At 39.9% G+C, this 19,998-nt stretch overlaps 1 protein-coding gene across 1 annotated transcript in view; it reads right to left on the reverse strand.

Moving 5' to 3' along the window:
- Nucleotides 1-1,653: 1,653 nt before the first annotated feature.
- The window catches only part of LOC115048969 (protein unc-13 homolog B-like), a 127,611-nt gene continuing 109,266 nt past the window's right edge, over nt 1,654-19,998 (reverse strand). The window contains exons 31-40 of the mRNA XM_029510864.1: nt 8,919-9,007; nt 8,633-8,770; nt 7,167-7,290; nt 5,938-5,982; nt 5,438-5,506; nt 5,115-5,262; nt 4,964-5,020; nt 4,459-4,542; nt 4,112-4,271; nt 1,654-4,008 (exon numbers count right to left, since the gene is read on the reverse strand). Coding sequence (XP_029366724.1) covers nt 3,726-4,008; nt 4,112-4,271; nt 4,459-4,542; nt 4,964-5,020; nt 5,115-5,262; nt 5,438-5,506; nt 5,938-5,982; nt 7,167-7,290; nt 8,633-8,770; nt 8,919-9,007 — 1,197 coding nt within the window. The 3' untranslated portion in view covers nt 1,654-3,725. The remainder of the gene's footprint in view (nt 4,009-4,111; nt 4,272-4,458; nt 4,543-4,963; nt 5,021-5,114; nt 5,263-5,437; nt 5,507-5,937; nt 5,983-7,166; nt 7,291-8,632; nt 8,771-8,918; nt 9,008-19,998) is intronic.

The raw sequence follows: 19,998 nt of genomic DNA on the forward strand, positions 1-19,998 counted from the left end.
TGTTTGAAGAAAATTACATGAAGAGTTTAAAAAGAAAGTATAAATTACACTGTTATGATAAAGTTTTTCAGATATTTTTTCAAAATACCTCCTGACTGTTTTATGTAAGGAAAAAAAATGGTATTTGTTCTATTATTGTCAAGTTATCTGCAGTGACTGTGACTGAATATTACTTTCACTGAACAATTACTGAATGTAGCTGGATGGATTTCCCCCCCAAGCAAAAGTCAAATCAGTCAAATGAATAAATGACACAAAATAATAAATGTGAATGTAACTGGCAGTATCCAAACTTTGGCCGACACATTGGGAGAGGACAGTCATTCACAGGGAACTTTTTTTGCATCGACTGTAAAGAAATAAAATGAAAACCCTGGACCAAATTTAAGAAAGGCAGTTGATGCGTGTTTCTGTCAATTTAAAAATAAAGTATGTGGGAACTTTTCTCATAAACAAAACAAAAGGATTATGTTCTGTTGCTCACCAAAACACGATGTGACGAGTGGGCTCAGATAAATTGATAAATATGGTGAATTATTTCGGCTCCACGTTAAAAAGCAGCTGCCATGTTTGTATTCACAGGAAACTTCCTGTTTTTCTTCTTCTGTGAATTTATTGGTGCACGAAGAGTGGAAGAGCGGGAAAGAAAAAGGGTGTGAACTGAATCGCCTGCATGGATTAGAGTTTACTCTAGATTTTATTTTAAATATGTAAATTACTTACTATTATTATAATTGTTGCCGTTGTTTTCCTTCATGACGAATAAAAGAAAATGGCACATCTACTCCACTTCCGGATTGACGTCAGGTCCTTTGCCCCGCCCACCTCCTGTTCACACACGTTAATGGAGTGACAGAGCGGAGATCTGAAGTTGTTCAGAGTTGAACAAAACATCGGAAAGGCTCAGCCTCATGTCTGAGTCCTGATCAGATCCGGATTAAGGATTCTTCAGCACTTCATTGTGACCAGAATCAGCGACCGGAAGACCGAAAAACAACGGTGAGTTCCGCCCGAGCAATCTGATTGGCTGATAGACGCTCAAACGATAACTCGACAGTGACGAGTTGTTGTTGTTTTTTTCCTATTTATTTGTTTGTTCTTTTAATTAAATTTCTGTGCTATTTGACATGACATTATTTATTTATTAACTTAATTTATTTTTTTTAACGGTCCACGGTTACTGCATAAAAATAACAAAATGTTCAACATTTCAGTCATCAACAGTCATCATGAATTGCAATGGGAGCATTTCTTGAAAAAAATACAAGTACAAGTAATTGGCTTGTACTTGTCTTCAATAATAATGTAGATTATTACTGTTAGAATTGGGCCTATCAAGCCGTTGTTTGTATAGCAGTATCACAGGAGTTGTCCTATAAAAAGGGAACTTCCTCTCATGGGATATTGATCATATGTTGTTTGTTACCCTATAGCTGGTCGTGGTTCACAGTGTCAGTAGCTAGGGTTTTTTTTTTGCCCCCCAAAAGTTGACTTCATTCATACCTTAGTAACATTACTTTTAAATCACTATATCGCTGTCTGTGTGTCCTGTGTTTTGTAGAAAATGCCACATGGTCGTATCACTAAGGTTTAAAACTTGATTTCCATTTGAGGGGGCCTTAAAAAAAAACGAACACAAAGAACAACATCAACTACCTTAAATCATAAATGTTTTATATACAAAATATTGTTACAAGTATATTCAACATATGTCACATTAGAATAATGTTAAGTACTTTACATACATTTGATCAATCCTCATATTTCACAGTACATACATGAAAAAGATCACAATTTCAGTCCAGTTTGATTGTATACAATAAATACATGCTCTGGTCATAGGCTTTCATTTTTATTTTTTGTTTTTGTTTATTTTACAAACCTACTGTTAGTTTTAAGCAAAGTACAGGAGTTCGGTTGTCACTACAACTATGGCCACTGTCAAAGATCCCCCTCTAAGCACTTATAACCTACTACAGATAAAAGTTGTTCCGTTGGATATAGCAGAACCAAGGACAAAACTCTAAACTAGTTTCCAGACTTAATTTCACCAATGGATCCTTACGTATGAAGCCAGACTGCAGCGAGTTTTGGCAAATGTGCAGCATGAAAGTGGGAGACCCCCCGTGGCCACATCACTCTACAAACACACATTTGTGAGGTGAACTCACTGAACACTTGTGTTCCTTGGCACGTAGTAAATCGACAAAGAGTGCGGATCAAACCGTGTTAAACTTCAGTCAAACCTAACTGTGCGTTCTGTTTTCCATCAGATCTCAACTGGAGTGTGCCTGATGTAAAACAACAATGAGAAAATTCAGAAACGTACAGTTGGTGCATGCGTGGCAAAACAGCAGCTGAAAAACATCTGTTGTCATCCATTTTACATAGAACCACATCCATAAAGGTGTTCACACTAGTTTGAACCTTCAGTTGTTACCATGCAAAGCACATGTACAGTTAAACAGTCTTCATGGTCCCAATTAAATATTTGGCAAAAACATAGAAGCTAAACTCAAAACCTACGAGGAAGCCGTTCGACAGGCCACAGTTCAGTGGTCAGTCAAATACTTGCCCATAATTCTTTTATTCTTCTTCTGAAGAGAAATCAGTGCAGTTTTACCTCAGATGTCACTGTTGTTGAGCCCATTGGTGTTGTCAGTCCAAGTACTTGCTAGCTGGGTTAGTTAGCTGGGTTTTTTAAGGCTTTTTAATTCATAAGAACTCACTACATTTTATTTCTGTTCAAGGTTTTTATATTCAGTCTTGGGACAATAGTACCCAAAGGATCATCATTGAAGAGCAGCACATATAAGCAGCATGTTGACACATTTCTTCTCCCGACTTCCTGCTACAGTATCTGACATGGCGTGATGTGTCATTGTGTCATTGCTTGCTGTATGATCACTTTGACTGAAAAATTAGTAACCCATCATCCATTATCTTTATTGTTGTTGTTCTTGGTTTGTTCTTATTTATCAAAATTATTCTTGCATACTAAACTCCCATATTACACTTTTAGACCAGTTTCCCTGGTTACATCATGTTACCTTTGAGATTTGTTTGCTTAATTGTGTTAAGTCTGACAGTAGTTAGCTGAGGAAGGGCTGCCATCAAGTGCCAGTTTTTTGGGAAAGCAGAGTCAGTCAAAAGCCCTCCGAGGTTCAGACGGTGCAGGATTCAGGCATTAATTCCTCCAGATTGAGCTTCCATCTTTTTTCATAGTTACAGCAGTCAAAAGTCAGGTCTATTCACTATTCACAAGTATGCCATGTTGAATTCTTTCCAAACTATCTGGTAGACAAACCCATTCATTTGTGTGAGTCAGCACTGACAGATGACAGATATGACAGATTCTGATTTAATTGATGACTGACAACCAAACTATTCACTAGAATTAGAAGATTCTTATAGTTTATCTCTAATGACTTTAAACAACCACTGAGTTGAAAATTGAAACTTGTGTTGTTTGATTTTTAGGATTCTGATGCTGATTATTGTGATATTTTCTGCTTTTTCAGCATTTTGAAGAGGCATCCTCTCTCCAAATACCGCTGTTAAATTAAATAAGTACATTTTTTATCATAGTTATGGCAGTCAACCTGCTTCTATCTCCTGTGTCCTCCACCTTGAACGCACTCAGAGGTTTGAATGATTTGTTGTGAAGATGTGAAACTGAGACCCGTCACTTTTCACCCTCTCTGAAGTTGAGTCAGCGCCTCTGCTCATCTTCCCTCCTCCACAGGGCGAGTTTCAGACTTCAGCTTAACAAACTCCTTGGCCACCTCATCTGCCGGCCGCTGGGACAGGATACGCATCACTGTCATGCCCGTCTCGTCCGTGTGGATGCGCGGCCCGATGGGACACCAGCAGACGCAGCTCTTTCGGTCAGCGACATCACGCAGCTGGACCACGGCCACGCCGACCACCCGGTCCGCCCGGCCGAAGCAGTAATCCTTGACTGTCACCTGGAGCTCATAGCAGTCTGGGGATTCCTTACCCAGGACACTACAGAAAAGAAGAGCAAATTAAAATTCTGCCACTTTCTCACTTCGCCCCTCAGCTGTGAGTGTTGCAGCCTGCTTTCTAAGGGGCAAGACGTCTGACTCACAACTGGAAAGCCTCGTTGAACTTTGCTGTCCAGCTGTTGTTCTTGGATTTAGTGGTGAACTTGCGCTTCTTGTCAGCCAGGAAGGGACCAACCATGCAGACTTCAACGAAAGGTCGGAACATACCCGACGTCTGCCACTTCATGTCATTCACAGCGATGACTGTATGGAGGGATGAGAGAGAGGAAAGGGACAGCAAATAGTCGCTGTTAATGACGCTGCTGCAGCTATCAAGTTATATATGCATGTATATAATGAATATACAGATTTAAAGTTAAAGCTTAGTACAGCATACAGTGAAGAGATTTATGGTTAAAACTGAAACATAATAAATGTAAATACGTCTCACCTTTGACGTTGACTTTCCGTTCTTTCCCAAGCATCATGTCGATCTGCAGTAAGGCCTCTCCAATTGGCTTGTCCACCCCTGAACCTGCACAACAAGGCCACATGTTGCCAAACACTAACACCAGTCAGCTCTTTATATTTCACTCACTGTTTTTTGGTGTAGTCTCATCTTCATCTGATTGTTGCTGAATTTGCTTATCTTATATTTCAATTGTTAAACACTGAGGCTGATTTGGATGAAATAGGGAAAGGTGTGTTATAAAGTGATGATTTCTCATTTATTAGAATGAAGGCATTTTCCAAAATGTTTTATACCCTCTCGAGGAAGGAATGAAAACAGGATAGTACTACGCTGTTACTTTCAAACACCATTTGATGAGAAGAGACATCCAAGAAATATTGGCGTTCAACTTCATTAACAAAAAACACTGAGGTGCACTTTTCAAGAAGTAAACACACAAAGAAGCTCAGTAGTTCCCCTGCATGCCTGAGAGTTGAGGACTTACCTCTGTCAGGTCGGGTCTTTTCATTGGCAGTGATTCTGATGCCCATCCCATCGTGCACTGAGAACACAAGGCAAGAGATTCAGTGAGCTTTTAAATCTGTTTAAACAAGTCGAGGCTGACATATCATACATAACAAAGTGTGTGCGATCACCTTGGGAGTGCTGTGTGGTGACAAAGGTCTTGATGAGCGTGTCGGTGCTCTGGGAATAGAGGGAGAGGGCGTAACGCAGGGATGCCAGCTCGGGACTTTTCTCAACAAACGCCTTCTTCAACCCATTTCCTCCTGCATGGAAGTATTGCTGCAGGAAATGAGAGTGAACGTTAGAAATCCTTTTTTGGCAGACGAGCTATAATGTAATGTATAGTGTATATTGTGCATCAAATCTACAGGAATACACAGTATACACAGAATAAAATAAAAATATTAAAATAAACATATCAGTTCATGATTTTTCAGTGAATTCTGAGTGTTACCTTGATCGTCTCCAGCCCTGCGTCGATAATTATACACTGCTTGGGTGTCAGGGTTTTGGCTTCACCTCCCTACAGTAACCAGAGTTTACAGACTCACATCAGAAAAACAGCAAAAATAAAGACGAAACTTAAGAGAATTCGGAAGATTGTGCAACGAGGTCGAAGTTCTTCAGGTTGGCTTCGACATTTACAGCTGCTTGTCTGTGTTGATTTCGCTGTAGTTAGATAAAACCTACACTGGTCTTACTTTTGTAGATGTAAACTATTACCCATACATCAGTTATTGCTGTTGTCGGCAAAACTAATTACAGAGACTTTCTCTGTTTTGGCATCTCCACAAATTCGTAGTCAGTTTGTACTAAAATAACAGTTCAAAGTTTCATGTTGTTTACAAGGAACTTAGTCTCTGTGCAGTTAATGAAGCTTCACGTTATTAGATGATTTAAAACCGTTCTCAAAGATTTTGTTCCAGAAAAATCTTTTCCAACAGTGTGTGTTACCTTTAGATTTGAGAGTCCTTTAGCTGCTGTGAGGAGTTGGGCTCCCTGCAGAGAGAGAGAGAAAGGTAGCAGGCAAGGAGTGATTAGACACATACAAGCAAGGAATTCAGTGATTGAAGAAACTTTCTAGAAACACGTTGCTGATATCTAACAGTAGATGGCGGCAGAGCGCCAAGTCTGACACAACCATCACTACACAACATGTTGATTCACCACAGTATCTTCGGTTCTTCGACTTCATCACCATCACATAAAAACATCCATGTCAACATTTATTTATGTCAATATCATTTATGGGTCAAAATTGCCATTTCACAAAGTGCAAGAGCTTTTAAGGAAACTGGTTTGCTGCCAACATTAAATGTATAGACTTTGTTGTTGGAAAAGACAGAGACAACGTGAAACACAGTACTAATATGTTAAATCGTGTTAAGTTAAAGCTGCTGCTTCTTGGTCCTCAAATGTCCTTGAATGCACCAATGAGGACAAAACAGATTTATAAAGATGGCTGAATGTAACAAGTGGAATTGTTTTCATTTATTTTGTCTTCATGCATTTTCCCTCATCCTTCACTTTCCTCTTATTAATCTCCTCGATATGTAAACGCAGCTTGACTTGGTGACCATGAAGACATACAGAATACCAATAAATGTCCCTCTCTCGCTTTTAGACCTTATCGGTGACATTTTGTCCAGGGTTCACATCTTCAAAGAGCTCTGTGAAGATTTTAACGTAGCTTAAAATTTAAAGGGTGAACGCCATCATTTTATACACATCAAAGTCTGTTTGTGGCTCCTGGGATCTACAACTGCGTATGTGAAAAAGGTTGTGTCAGGTTCCAGAGGGCGCTGCATGAAAGCCGATAAATCGCCTCAAGTGATTGTCACTCAAGTCAACGTCGGTTGGCTCTGAAGTCTACAAGTTGGTAAAGTAAAAGAAAGAATAAAAATCCTGGGAGTGTGGCTCCTCTACTCTCCTGCAGGCCCCGGGTTATGTTTGCCATGACCAGGATAACATAGACTGTCAAGTAACATTTTGGAAACATTTGGAAAATATCACCAGATTTGACAAAGAAAAGTGGAATTAAAAAATTTGAAATCTGCTTTATTGATTCTGATCCTGCTTTTCAATTTGAGTCCGACTGCGTTACATTAGATGTTTGCTGAATCGGTGGGGTGTCCTGCTTACAGTCAGGATTTGGGTTACTTCAGGGTCAGCCTGCATCTTACCAGGCTGTCATTGCTCTGAGGCAGGACAATGGTCTTCTCCAGGCTACTCAGAACGATCTTCCATAGATCCTTCAGGATCCTCTTCAGCACCGTCTTCTCACAGATGTCGGCAAAGATGCTGAGACTGGATCACACACAAACACGCAAGTGTAAGCCAACACTTGTTTGATCAAACAAACAACACTGTTCAGTTATAGTTATTTTAAATCTCAGAATTAAAGCATTTCGAGTCCGAAAGTCCTCCTTGATATGTTCAAGCTCATATATAAAGATATGTATTTTGTTTCTCTCTGAAACGACACAGTTGTAACCTCATGAATCCCGAGTATGTCGGCTGTCATGTGAGTAAAAAATCCTTAAAAAGTAATGGAACAAAAACAAAACACTCTTTCATTTCACTGATCATTTTGTTATGATCACTTTCCAAATTCTAATGGAAAGAAATGTTACAAAGACAAAAAAAAAGACAAGTCTTAAGGTTAAGTCTCTGGGTCCACAGTATACAGTATGTCTCTATATGTAGAGGCTTCTTAGTAATCATCGCCAAATAACAGCAATAAACCTGTTGAAACGTTGAAATGCTCTGTTATTTCAGGGCTTTTAAATCGCCCTTTTCAGCCTGTAATCATTCTGCACCCTCAATCTGCTTGAAGTGGAACATGTATGTTTTGAATGAAAATGATTTGCTTTGCTTAGGCGTAATTTTAACGCTGAAATATTTTCACAGGCCCCTTTAGTCCTTTCAGCAAGAGGAAGTTGTTCAGTTTATTACCTGGTGAGTGGCTCTTTCAGGCCTCAAGAAGGTTTTTCAGGAGCTTTAAAATAACTTTTAAAAAGTTTGAAACCTTCGACTGCCCACCAAACAACAAATTATCAGCAGGGTCATCATGAAGACTCGTCAGCTTTCTGTTGAGTTAATGCATACTTAGATGCTGAAATGTTTATATTTAAAGCTTCCAGTCCTTCACACTTAATTTGGGAGGAAGCAATTCAGTATTAACACACTAAAAAACACAGAGTTAAGAAAAAACCCAGTCTGGATTAACACACAACCTTTACCTAGTTCCAATAGACTGTTGTAAGAAGCACAACTTCTACATTATTATCATACAGTAAAAGATACACAAATGAAACAAAATGAGAGATAATTAGAGAACTTTAAGTTTAAAAAGCTGCAAGAATAAATTCTGACAGATTTTGAAGTGACAGCAATATATAAAAAAATTACTCATAATTGCCTTTGTACTTTTTGTATTGACCAAAATGAAACTATTTTGATTTTCACTGTGTGGATAAAGAAAAGAGAGAAAACCATTTTGTTTCAGGGCAGCAGCTGATGAACACGACCATTTAGCAAAAATCATTTAGGGTGAGAGAGCACACTTTAGTTCATTAATGGCATTAGTGGTGTCAGGAGAGATACCACTGTGTAGTCATCCTGCAGCAGATTTTGCGCCGCGACTTACTTCCCATCCAGGAACTCCATGAGGGGCCTCAGCATGTTGTCAGCATCTGCCTCTGCTGTGTTGTGGTTGGGGGGCCCTTTGATCTGGTACAGGATCTCAGCCATCTGACGCATGCAGCCGGTGATGCGAGTCTGGAAGCTGGAGGGAGACGATGAAGAAGAAGGAGATGAGTTAGAAAAAGGAAAGGAGGGGAGAGGAGGGAGAGGAAGCTTGTTCCTCAGCCAAACATTTTACAAGGGATTGTGCCAGATCTGTTTGTTGGTCTGTGTGTGTGTGTGTGTGTTACCTTTTGGCAAACACGGCGCTGAAGTTGTCCAAGATGGTGTTCAGCTTCACCTGCAGCTCCCCGAGGATGTTGGCTGCCTCTGTATCCAGCTACAACACACACACACACACACACACACACACACAGAATTACACAACCAGCAGCAGATTGCTCAGACCTGACATGTCAACTAGACCCAGCTCAGCTACGTGTTCATCCGATGCCCCATTTCATTTCACTTCCTTCGTTTCCGGCATATTTACTTCTCATCGTCGCAATTTTCAGAATTAGTTTAATGTCAGATGTGAATTTACTCACAGTCAGCAAACTGCCTGCACTAATTCAACGGATTTTAGAGTGACCATAACATTTATAAACAGACTGTTTACGAATGAGCGGCTTTTCCCTTTTAATCACATACACTCTATATTTATTTCTCTACTTTCTCTTCCTTTCTTTTGATTTGGACAGATCTGACTCATAGACCTGGACCGGGCTCTCCATGTGCTTTGATAAATGAGACCCCAAATGTGCGGCCGGTATTTCCTGTTGGGATGCTGGATATAAAGGCTTTGATTTTCCCGGGCAGGAGCACTGCATCGTGGACATTAGCTCCATCATGGTCCAACCTAGACCTTAGAAGTCATGAGCTGTCTCTGCTTGTGGGCCTGGATCAAGTGATGCAATCATTACACCTTTTAGAGCAACGTAGAGTCGAAGGTAGCTACTTTTTTATGGTCTTGCTCTGTTCTCAAACAAAATCCTTCCAGAAAACACAAAGCACCGCATTTGATTTGAACATCTAATCAGTTTGCTTCATCGTTGTTGAGCAGAGCTGCGCAGCTACGAGATAAGATAATTTTCAAGCCAGGAAGAAGGGACACCTTCAGTAAATGAGTTGTTTGACAGCGGCTCTGATGTGTTAGCCTACAGCATAATGTAACGTAGCAGAATCACTTATGTATGATGACAGTTTAGATGTTATAGGTGAACCTGGGCCATGAAGGAGAGAGAAATTCAATCATTCCATATAATAGCACGATAAAAGGCTGAACATAAAGTTAAAAAAAAAAAAAAAAAAAGGAACACTCATGTTCCGACACTGCGATGGATCTGTGCTAATAACAACACACATCCATGACCACTGACGTACCCTGGACACACACAGGAAGCTCTACATTTGAATGCTGCACAAAACGCCCCAAACGGGGAACATTAAAGTTAACCCTGGCCTGAGAATATAGAGAATTTAACTCCGCAGTAGCTGCTAAAAAATACGGAAAGTTCAGTAGTACCTAGAATTTGTTATTCATGTTGCTTTTATCAGTCAAGGCTAAAGACTTTTGACTCCCCAGACATCGACACAACCACGGAGTTTCTAAACTAAAGCTTTGTCCAAATGACTCTATTTTCAGGGTTTAAAAGTCAAGAGTTTTGTTGAAGGCAAAAAAAAAAAAAAAAAGGGTATTTTAAAATGGAAATGTCGTATGTGTTTGTACACGACGCCTCAGACTGACGCACTTGCCTGTCTTCTCATTTCCACTTCTCTCTGTATGGTCTGTAAAGTAATTTGCACTTCAGCACATTCTTGTCTCAAGTGAACAGAATTAAACTGACATGCTTCACTTCGAGGGTGCTGGGAAAAATTACCATTGGGCTCAAATGGTTCTTGTGCATGTGCATAAATTGTGCGGTAGGCAACTTGGGACAAGATGTGTAACTTCAGAATTCATTACTGTGTGTCACAGGGTCAGATAGTAGAACTACAGTGAGTGTAAGAGTCTGTGATTTGCAGTATGAGCACATTCTACAGCCGAGAGACGAGGAAAGAAATGCAGACTTAAAAGCAAACGGCAGTGACTAAATAGTGGCGGAGAAACACGACAGGCTCATTCATGCCTCTTCAAACGTATTCATCTGCGTTTGAAAGGGTACGCTTCAATCTTCAAGAGCACGCCATTTCCTGACCACCTTCCAATCGAGCAGGTTTTAAAAATACAATACAGGAGGATGAAGGAGAAGGAGAAGCTGAGTGGAACTGAGCGCAGCAGGAGGCCGTCGCTCTTTCCTATAAACACTTCCCTTCGGTTAACGTGACTCGTCGAGAGCAGGGAGCTGAGTGTATTTCAAATTTAATGAAGTTTATAAACCCCCGGCTGAACACATGAGCCAAAATGATCTCACTTACTCTGTCAGTGTTGAGGTACATGTAAGGACGGTTTTAATGCCCAGGAAAATATCATTCGTCAATTTTTTAAGATCAGCGTGTTGATGAATGACATGAAAATCTAGAAAGAGTTCAGATTTTAACTGAGAAAACAATGACAGCAGCACTTTGGCACTGATAGAGCAGAAATGAAGCTTAAATATCAAACCAATGCTTCAACACTGACAGATAAACATATATAAACTGACATTTCAAAGGCCCCATGCGTCCAAGGTTCACCCACACTGATGTGTTTTAATTTATCTTCCCTGATTAGACCTCTCTGCTGGACTGCGGGGGTCTGCAAGAACACGGTTTGAACAAACAAATCTCCCACTGCTAAAATTTTTAAACTTGTATCTTACTATAGAAGCTTGGAAACCAACATAGCTCTGCCAACGAAGCCAATATGTCCTCACAGAATAACTTCGCTGTTAAAACATGTTGAATTCTTTGCTACTAGAAACATTTAAAAATCCTATTTTTCATTTTCCAGTGAATAAAAAAAGAAAAGCTGAAGCTAAATAAAGCCCAGGACTCTGTTAGTAGTGCAACCACGAGGAAGCTGCTAACAGGCCTTGAATAACTCTGTAAAATTCGACCTGAGGGGTTAAACTAAATATGCTGGATGTCAAGTGCACACCACATATCGTAAAAGCCAAATGAGTGACTACGATATAAGACATCTTTGCAGAAAATGTGTCATCGATAACTGTGGAATTGTGCCATTAGATAGAAGAAACTGGGCAATCTCCCATAAAACTTAATTGGACTAAAGGAGGGCTGTGACCTTCAAATGACCGACTTTAAGTGCCTTGTCTTTGAATTGAGAAATGACCGTCCACTGCTGCTGCAGAGCAAATGGATTCTTGGTGCGAATCCAAAAATTAGATGTGCAGCTGTGTTTACGTGAGGTGGAGGTGCCAAATAAAAACATCTTGATAGATATTTTTGGTTGCCCATGCACACGTAGGCTGGCGACAGACCTTAAACTATCTGAGAAGATATCAGCCGATGCCACATTGGCAGCGCCCGACTCTGCCGAATTCCCGGCATCACCAATAATGTGTAAAGACGTGGGGAGTAAAACTGATGAGAATTCTATCTAAAGGGAAGAAATGTTGTGTTTATTTCTGCAGTAAAGTTGAAAACTCTAACGTGACTTGACTTCTGGGATAAGGACAAGATCATGAGGCAGCGGTGGCTGAAGGCACAACGAGAACCGATGTTCAAAAAAAATTCCCCGTTAAATGGGCAGACTGAAATGATGTGTGAGGGACCAACTCGTTACACAGTTGGTAGAGTTTCTTTCTATTTTACATCCCCCTAGACCACAACATGTACAAAACACACAACATGCTTTCAGACACACATTTTCAACTGTTTCAGGCGTAATCACTGTGCTGTTATTTCTTTATAGACCGGCCCCATTTTCCCATCATCTTTACATCCTACAGAAACACTTAAACCCACCAGTTCAACACAATTTACTGTGAGTTTACATGTAAACTAACTCCAGCTGTCAATCATTTAACAGAAAGGAGGAAACACACATCTTATATTCATCTGGTGTACTTCCTCACCACCTTAAAAACGTGAAGTAACTCATTGAAAAGAGAAAATGCTTTTTAGAGGAAACGGATAAAACACACAGACTCACAAAAGGTTGCACATACACATTGGCCCTCCAAGACACAGCCTGAAATAAGACGTGTCCTTTGCAGGTAATAAAGTATTTGTGCAACTCTTTTCTCTTTCTCTAACACATAACTGTACCTTCTTTGCAGCCGTGGCTTCAGTCTTCATGGAAACACAGAGTGGGGGAGGGGGGAGAGAAAAGAGACAAAAGTAAAAAAAAAAAGAAGAAGAAGAAGAAGAAGACAAGTGTGGTGATGATTAAAACAAGTAAAAACTATAACTGAAGAGACAAAGTCTGATACAAGAACAGGAGGAGGTGTTTTAGTTTTTTTTTTTTTTAGTCTGGGTGGGGTTGAGTGAAATTGTTTAAAGCTTTTTGCTTACTGCCTGCGGTTTATTAGGACGGTACAAGACAAAAGGGACGTCACTTGTAGAAGTGCTATCTGCTACATCACTGCTGAACACTCACTTCATCCTCGACAGGAATCATTTGGAAGAAATTCACATCAGATGCTCAGCTCACTGAGAGTTTCACTGATATCTGGGACCTGATTGTATTTATTCCGTGCACAAGTCTATCAGTTTAATATTTATAAGATGCAGTTTGTGACTGTAGTACAAATTTAAAAAGTGTACACACATATATGAGATATTTTAAATGTGAAAAAATATATTGCAGAGATTAATAAATAATTAAGATAATTTTCCCAAATCCCCAGATTGTGTGAATTTTTAATCCCAAATCTTAAAATAGGAATCCCTCACATTAAGGATTAGTTTGTGTAATCAAGTGTTTTATTCAAATAAAAACTAACAAACGAACAAACAAACAACAAAAAAAACTAAATTATGAATTAAAATAAACTGGGAAAGATAAGAGAGCAAATTAATGTGACATCTTCATTTTGGCCGGAGTCGGTGAGGACCCTTTGCTTAGGACATTCGTTGGCTCAAGACGGATTCTACTACAACTACCAGACGACAGGACGTGTCAGAGGGAGGAGCAGGACACAGGAAACAAACTGCAAACTAACCTTGTTTACTTCCTCCTTTGACTGGTGAGGAAAAAAATAAAAAAGTAAAACTTTAGTCAGCTCTGATCCACTGTTGTGTGTTTCTACCTCTTTCTAATAGGTTCACTGCACAAATAGGAATCAGGAAATGACCAGCAATAACGTTTACCATAAAAGAGATTAAATCAAATGCAGGAGCAAAATTAAATGACCCGGTAAAAAAAAAATGAAAAAATGAAATTAGATTAGATTGAATCAAGCACCTCAGCCTCTGCCAATGGCCAAGTGTTTTTTGGCAAATGAGGCAAATTCTTCGAATTGGATTCTGGGAAAAGTCTGAGTCAGCTATCTCTTTCGGGGGCAGCAGACAGAGGCTGGAGCGAAGGACATGGATTCATCGTCTACGTTGTTGGACCTCACACGCACACAAAATGAAACAGTCAAACTGACATTTTTCACCTAAAATGTAGAGCTCAATTTTATGTGGTAAAACATGTAGCTGAACGTTAACAAATCTGTCATTACACGTGATAAGAATGGCGTATTCTGTTTAATTATATCCAGAAATCATAGTTTCAGTTTATATTCTGCTCATATTATCAGTTAAAGGATATTGTTGTCGTGTGTTTGAGAAAATTGCAACTCAGCATGATTAATATGTACTTTTAAAATATTGGATAAATATAAATATAAAGGTGGAATATGAAAACTGTCAGTTGTGTTGAACTCTTTCATCCTTAAGATTCTGGCCCAATCCTGACCTTCGGACCATCCAGCAAAATAAAGTCTCTGGTCACTGCTGCAAAAAGTTCAAAAGGCTTTTGCAGCTGTGACTAACTGCACTTACTCTGTCAGTGTTGAGGTACATGTACATGCAAATGAGGTTCATAATTCTAGTGGGGCTGAGTTGAACCCGATTTATTTGATGAACACAGACTGAGATGCAGCCTCACATGAGCAACGGTATGCCGGCCTTTGGAAACAAATCTGGTGCACAGTGGGTGCACTTCCCATTATTTCAGGTAAAATAAGATTCTAACAAATTCTTTCTCAGATTCTTTTTAACATTTCAGCCACTAACCTCTTTGCTCTTTGTTTCCTCCTAGGGGCAAGACAGGGAATGGTTGAAAAGAAAGGCGGCAACATTAATAAAGATACAGCTGTTTGTTTCTCACAAACATTAACTGCAATGTTGTGTACAGTGTAAATTAATGTGTGCGTGCATTTATTTATGACTAAAAAGAAATTATTTCAGTGACTATTAAAGAGAAATGACGTTGACTCTGAATAGTTATAAAGAAATTGAATCAGAAAAGCAGAACGTCTTGTGCAGAAAGAAGAGGCGATGCTCAGACTGTCAACAAACCTGCTTCTCTTTGTCTTTCTTTTCAGCCTGCAAGGACACACACATTTGTGAGTGAGCAATGCTTAAATGCCAGACAGATCATACACACACACACGTACACACAACAACAGCATTCGCACAGCACGACCGTGACAGATACGCTTTTTTTGGGGGCACCTTTCTTTAGATTCAGCCTCCCAGTTAGCTGAAAACCTCGCAGGTTCAATTTAACTGAATCTCGGCCTCACAACCCCTCGATCGAAAAAACCAACCTTGACATCTTACTGGTACAAGGTGTTTGCCTGACACCGCTAAACAAGATTTCAACCATTTAAAATACCCCGAGGATCCTTCACACCAGGTGAGATGGCCAAAACCTTTCCTCTTTGCTTGAAGGTGCAGTAAGAAAGGAACGCCTGCAGACTCTCTGTCCTTTATAGCTTGGACACCACACAAGTGTGGAGTTAATTGAGAACTGCGCCATAAAAATACTCTTCAGATGAAACCAAACACATCTGTCCTTCCCTCACTTTAGCCACAAGACAAATCCTCCCTCGGATCAGGGGTCATTTCTGGACCAGTGCAGACCGTGTCCGCTCTATTCTGACCAAGTAACCTTCACAACAGATATCCTGCCATTACTAACTCTGCCATCACAGAGACGGAGCACGAAAGCCATTTAATCTGACTCTGACTGCTGACCAACCTTATTTCGAACAATATGACAGCCTCCTATTGTCTTCAAATAGAAAAGTTTTATGTGATGTCTCAGCCATCAGGGGCAAAGAATGGTGACATTATCCCCCCCTTTTTTGTTGTTGTTGTTGAAACAGTGAACTTGTTGCTTCTTGTGTTTCTTGTCCATTGATGAAGCAAAGCCTGTTTATTTATTTAGCTCAATTTTTGGTCTCCACCAGCTCCTGAAGGGAGTATCTAGCTCGAGCTGCTAAAGGCCACACTATGTTCACCTGCTGGTTTCGACCTTACGTCTGTCCGAGCAGCTAAACAATGAAGTGAAACTCAGCAGAAGAGTATTTGCACACACACCTTTTCCTTGTTGGACCCAGACTAGGAATGTGTGGGGAAGAAGAAAGAAAAATGTTAAGAAAATAAAAATATAAACATTCATCATCAAGCATGAACACAAAGGGTCCATTATGTGGCTCACCTTTTCTTTGTCGAGCTTTTAAAAAGAAAAGAATGAAACACAGATGGATTAAAAACAGAGGACATAAGATAACAAATGGATGGAAACAAGGAAGAGAACAGCACTTGATGTTGATGATGATTACGATGACGGCACAAAATGGTGGAAACATGAGCACAAGTTAGGACACATACAAACACAGACACTCTTTACAGCAAAGTGAATGGAGGGCTGAGCCTAGCATGGGTCAGCTCTGAGCTGTGAGTCAGCAGGAGAGGAGAGATCTGATATGGATAAATGTTGGAGGCGGCCAACACTTTGTAAAGTAACCAAACCTTCTCCTGCTCCCCCTCCTCCTCACTGTCATCATACGCCGAAGACTCGTCCTACAGGAGGACAGATGACGAAAACTAAAACATCTGCTGCCACTAAAAAACATGCCTTATTTAAGTCTAAACATAATAAAACAGAGAAAAGGTACCTACTCAGTGATGGGGTATACTAACTGTATTATATATTAAAATTTCACCACATCTTTCCTGTGTTTCCATCTACCAGCTTTTAGAAGACGTGTTGCGGTTTTGTTCTCACCAGCTGTGAGATCTTTGCTTTTTCTTTCTCAGCACTGAAAGTTAAAAAAAGCTCAAGCTTTGGCCCCGCACTTCAACCAGATTTTCAATCATCTCAGGAGCCATGTGGCATCCACCACTTCCCCGGAGCATCTATCTATTTTTTTTTTTTTTTTATTGCTCTCTGAGAATGAGATATCTGGTCTAGACGGGCATTTAATGTCACAGCGGGATGCTGATCTGCTCTGTCATCTGGTGACAAATCCTAAAGCTTTTCCACTACAAGACTAATCCTCAGATCATCACGCAGTTTCATGAGTCCCAAGAAAAAAAAATCTCCATAATAGTACAATATTAATCTGCAAAACGTGTTTCAAATTGGTTAAATTACAATATTTGGGTAACACATGGGGTTTGATAAGGAAATATTCTAATGGACTCATAAAATACAGAATTTAATTTTCTACTTATTAAATACAAAACACAAGTACAGTCTAATTCATAAGACCAGACTAATTCAAACACAACAAAAAAACACACAAAGCTCTGCTGGTGTTAAGAAAAGAAATGCCAAAGGCCCGGACGACCGACCTTTGTCTCCTTCTCCTTGTTGTCAAGCTGTCGTTGGACAAAACAAGACAGGACAAAGATAGCAGTCTATGTTTGGTTCATTCAGTTCATTTACATCCGCATCATTTCAACTGACACAAAACAGAAAGGACGGAAGAAAATGTGGTTTTCTCTTCAGAACACAAATAGTTCTGAAGTTGGCTGGATGGAAGAGAGGATGGAAGCTGTTCAACACACTCAACCTACAGTATTTAATTCAAAACGCTGGTTAGAGCTGGAGGCTGTAAAGCGTCTCAGAGAAGCAAAGGGACTATGGTTTCATTTGGGGGATCTGTTCTTTGTCCACTGAGGGCGGCCAAGTCCTTTAAAAGTAACTGTGTGAAAAGGTTTTTCGCCCCACAAGGTGATACTTAGTACATAAAAGTCCTGATCCGAGCCCACGTTTCTCCTTCTGAGGACCCTTATCTGCATCAAACATACTGCAGCACCTAACTGCTACTCTGTCTACCACCAAAATAACTCATGAAGGTGCTCCTCTTTCTTTCAACCATATGAAAATATCATCTGATTATCTAATTAACAGTTTAAGCTACTACACAAGAACAAAAGGCAAGCAGGCGGATTGTGTGATCAGAATAAATTACTCTGAGCACACGAATAAAACTGGAGATAATTTCCCACAATAGAGATTCTTTTTAAATCACATTTACTACACGTGCCATATAAACCCTCTTCTCGAAGAAGAGCAGCACAATTAACCGCAGGCACCCTCACCATTAGCATCCAACCCATTCAGCAGCTGTTAAGACAGCTCTAACTTTAGCCATTAAGCAGCAGAGCTGTGATTCTTCCACACTTTATCTCCCCCCCCCCCCCCCCCTCCGATACACAGACAAATGCCCCCTCCCCAGAGTCAGCGGACAAACAAAGTCAACCGACTTAAGTTGTTTCACGATAAAATGAAATGGCAGTTGTATACAACGTTTTCCCACCGCTTCTGTTGAACACCTACACGGGAAGGAGGCTGCTGTGGCACCCAGCTGTGAACGTGTTAACGGGCTTTGCTGCTTTTTGCTTTGTTTAATTAATGCTTTTATTTTTTTGGGGATGTTTTAAACATCAGGTCTGTCAAGGAAATTGCTAACCGTTGGACAAAGATGGGAAGATTAAAGTCATAACAACTTCTTTCAAATTGACACAAATCATTCAAGTGTACGTTTTTATTTGGGATCAGAGAAAAAAAGGCTTTTTTTAATATTCCTGTATTAAACAAGCCTGGTTTGAGGACACAGACCTCTTAGTGAGTGGTTTAGGAATTTTAATTGGCAGCTTGCAACTGTAATGTGCTGCAATTCACTTATACTCCACATTTAAAAGTAATGATAAATAAAAGGATACATAATTCAGACTTAGATTAAAGATTAAAGTCACACAAAATGCCCCAAATCAACCTCTCTAACAGGTTTTTCCAAATTCTGCCTTACCTCAGATCCCTCTGAGTCTGAGCAGCCAGACTGGGGGGTGAAATGGACAGAACAATACGAGAAGAAGGCAAAATGAGACAAACAATGGTTTAAAAATGAAATAAAAGGATATTATCAAGAATAAAAATGAGAGCCATCTTTCACCTTGGATTCCTCTGACTGGTGGCCATAAAGGTAGCAAACAAAAGACAGTCACATTAAAACACAAGATAAGGCATCTTAGCAAAAATAAAGTTGGGTTTATTTTTTTGTTTGCAGTTTGATGAAGCAGCACACCCACCATGTTATCATCCCCTTCATGGTCAGAGAGGGCCTGATGATGGAAATACAGGTGGAGGTAGACAAATTAAAATGACAAATAAATGATTATTCTTGATCATTCTTTATGCCATCTTAACTGAATGAGACACGACTCAAAGACCATAACGATACGGCCCGATACTAACTCCATCCCTCCATTAACACATTTTGTATACGAATCTGGTTACAAAATGAATCCATGTAATGCATCACAACAGCCAATCAGACACGCTCACCCACAACGGTTGGTGAATTACGGCCTCCGTTCATGAACATCTGTGTTTTAATCCGAGTTGTTTTTCATGGTCTGGGCTCAGTCTCTCCACTCGGCTTCATTATAATGCACAAAGCAACATTTTAGCTAAAGGTGTGCCTCTGGGATCCGCCTTTTCTATATTCCCTGTCACTGAATCTTTACTAAAAATTGGGTTTCCATCTGTGTGTCAAGGTTAACTTTTCTTGTTGGAAAGTCAGTCCAATGACTGCAGATACACAGCACAACATCATTTATAGTCTGTGTATGTTTTGTTTGTTTTTTTTTTTTTTTTTAAATCTACTCATTTCGGGGTCGGGGGTGTCGATGCTCCAGATCACGGTGCCTAAGCCAGATTCAAAAGAGACCGAAGGGATAACGTAAGTGATCATTGAAGATAAAAATGTCATAAGGATCAACTCTGATGGCCATTTTCTTCCAGCCAGTATTCTGACTTATTACAGCAGGATGTGAAGTGAAGTGAAGCCAATAACACCGAGGCAGCCGAGCATGTGACAAATCAAAATCTCCATTTCCTCTGATCGCTAAAACACTTCGTCAAAGCTCTGAAAAGCA

The sequence above is a fragment of the Echeneis naucrates genome, chromosome 9, assembly GCF_900963305.1.
Source record: "Echeneis naucrates chromosome 9, fEcheNa1.1, whole genome shotgun sequence".
NCBI classification, from domain to species: Eukaryota; Metazoa; Chordata; class Actinopteri; order Carangiformes; family Echeneidae; genus Echeneis; species Echeneis naucrates.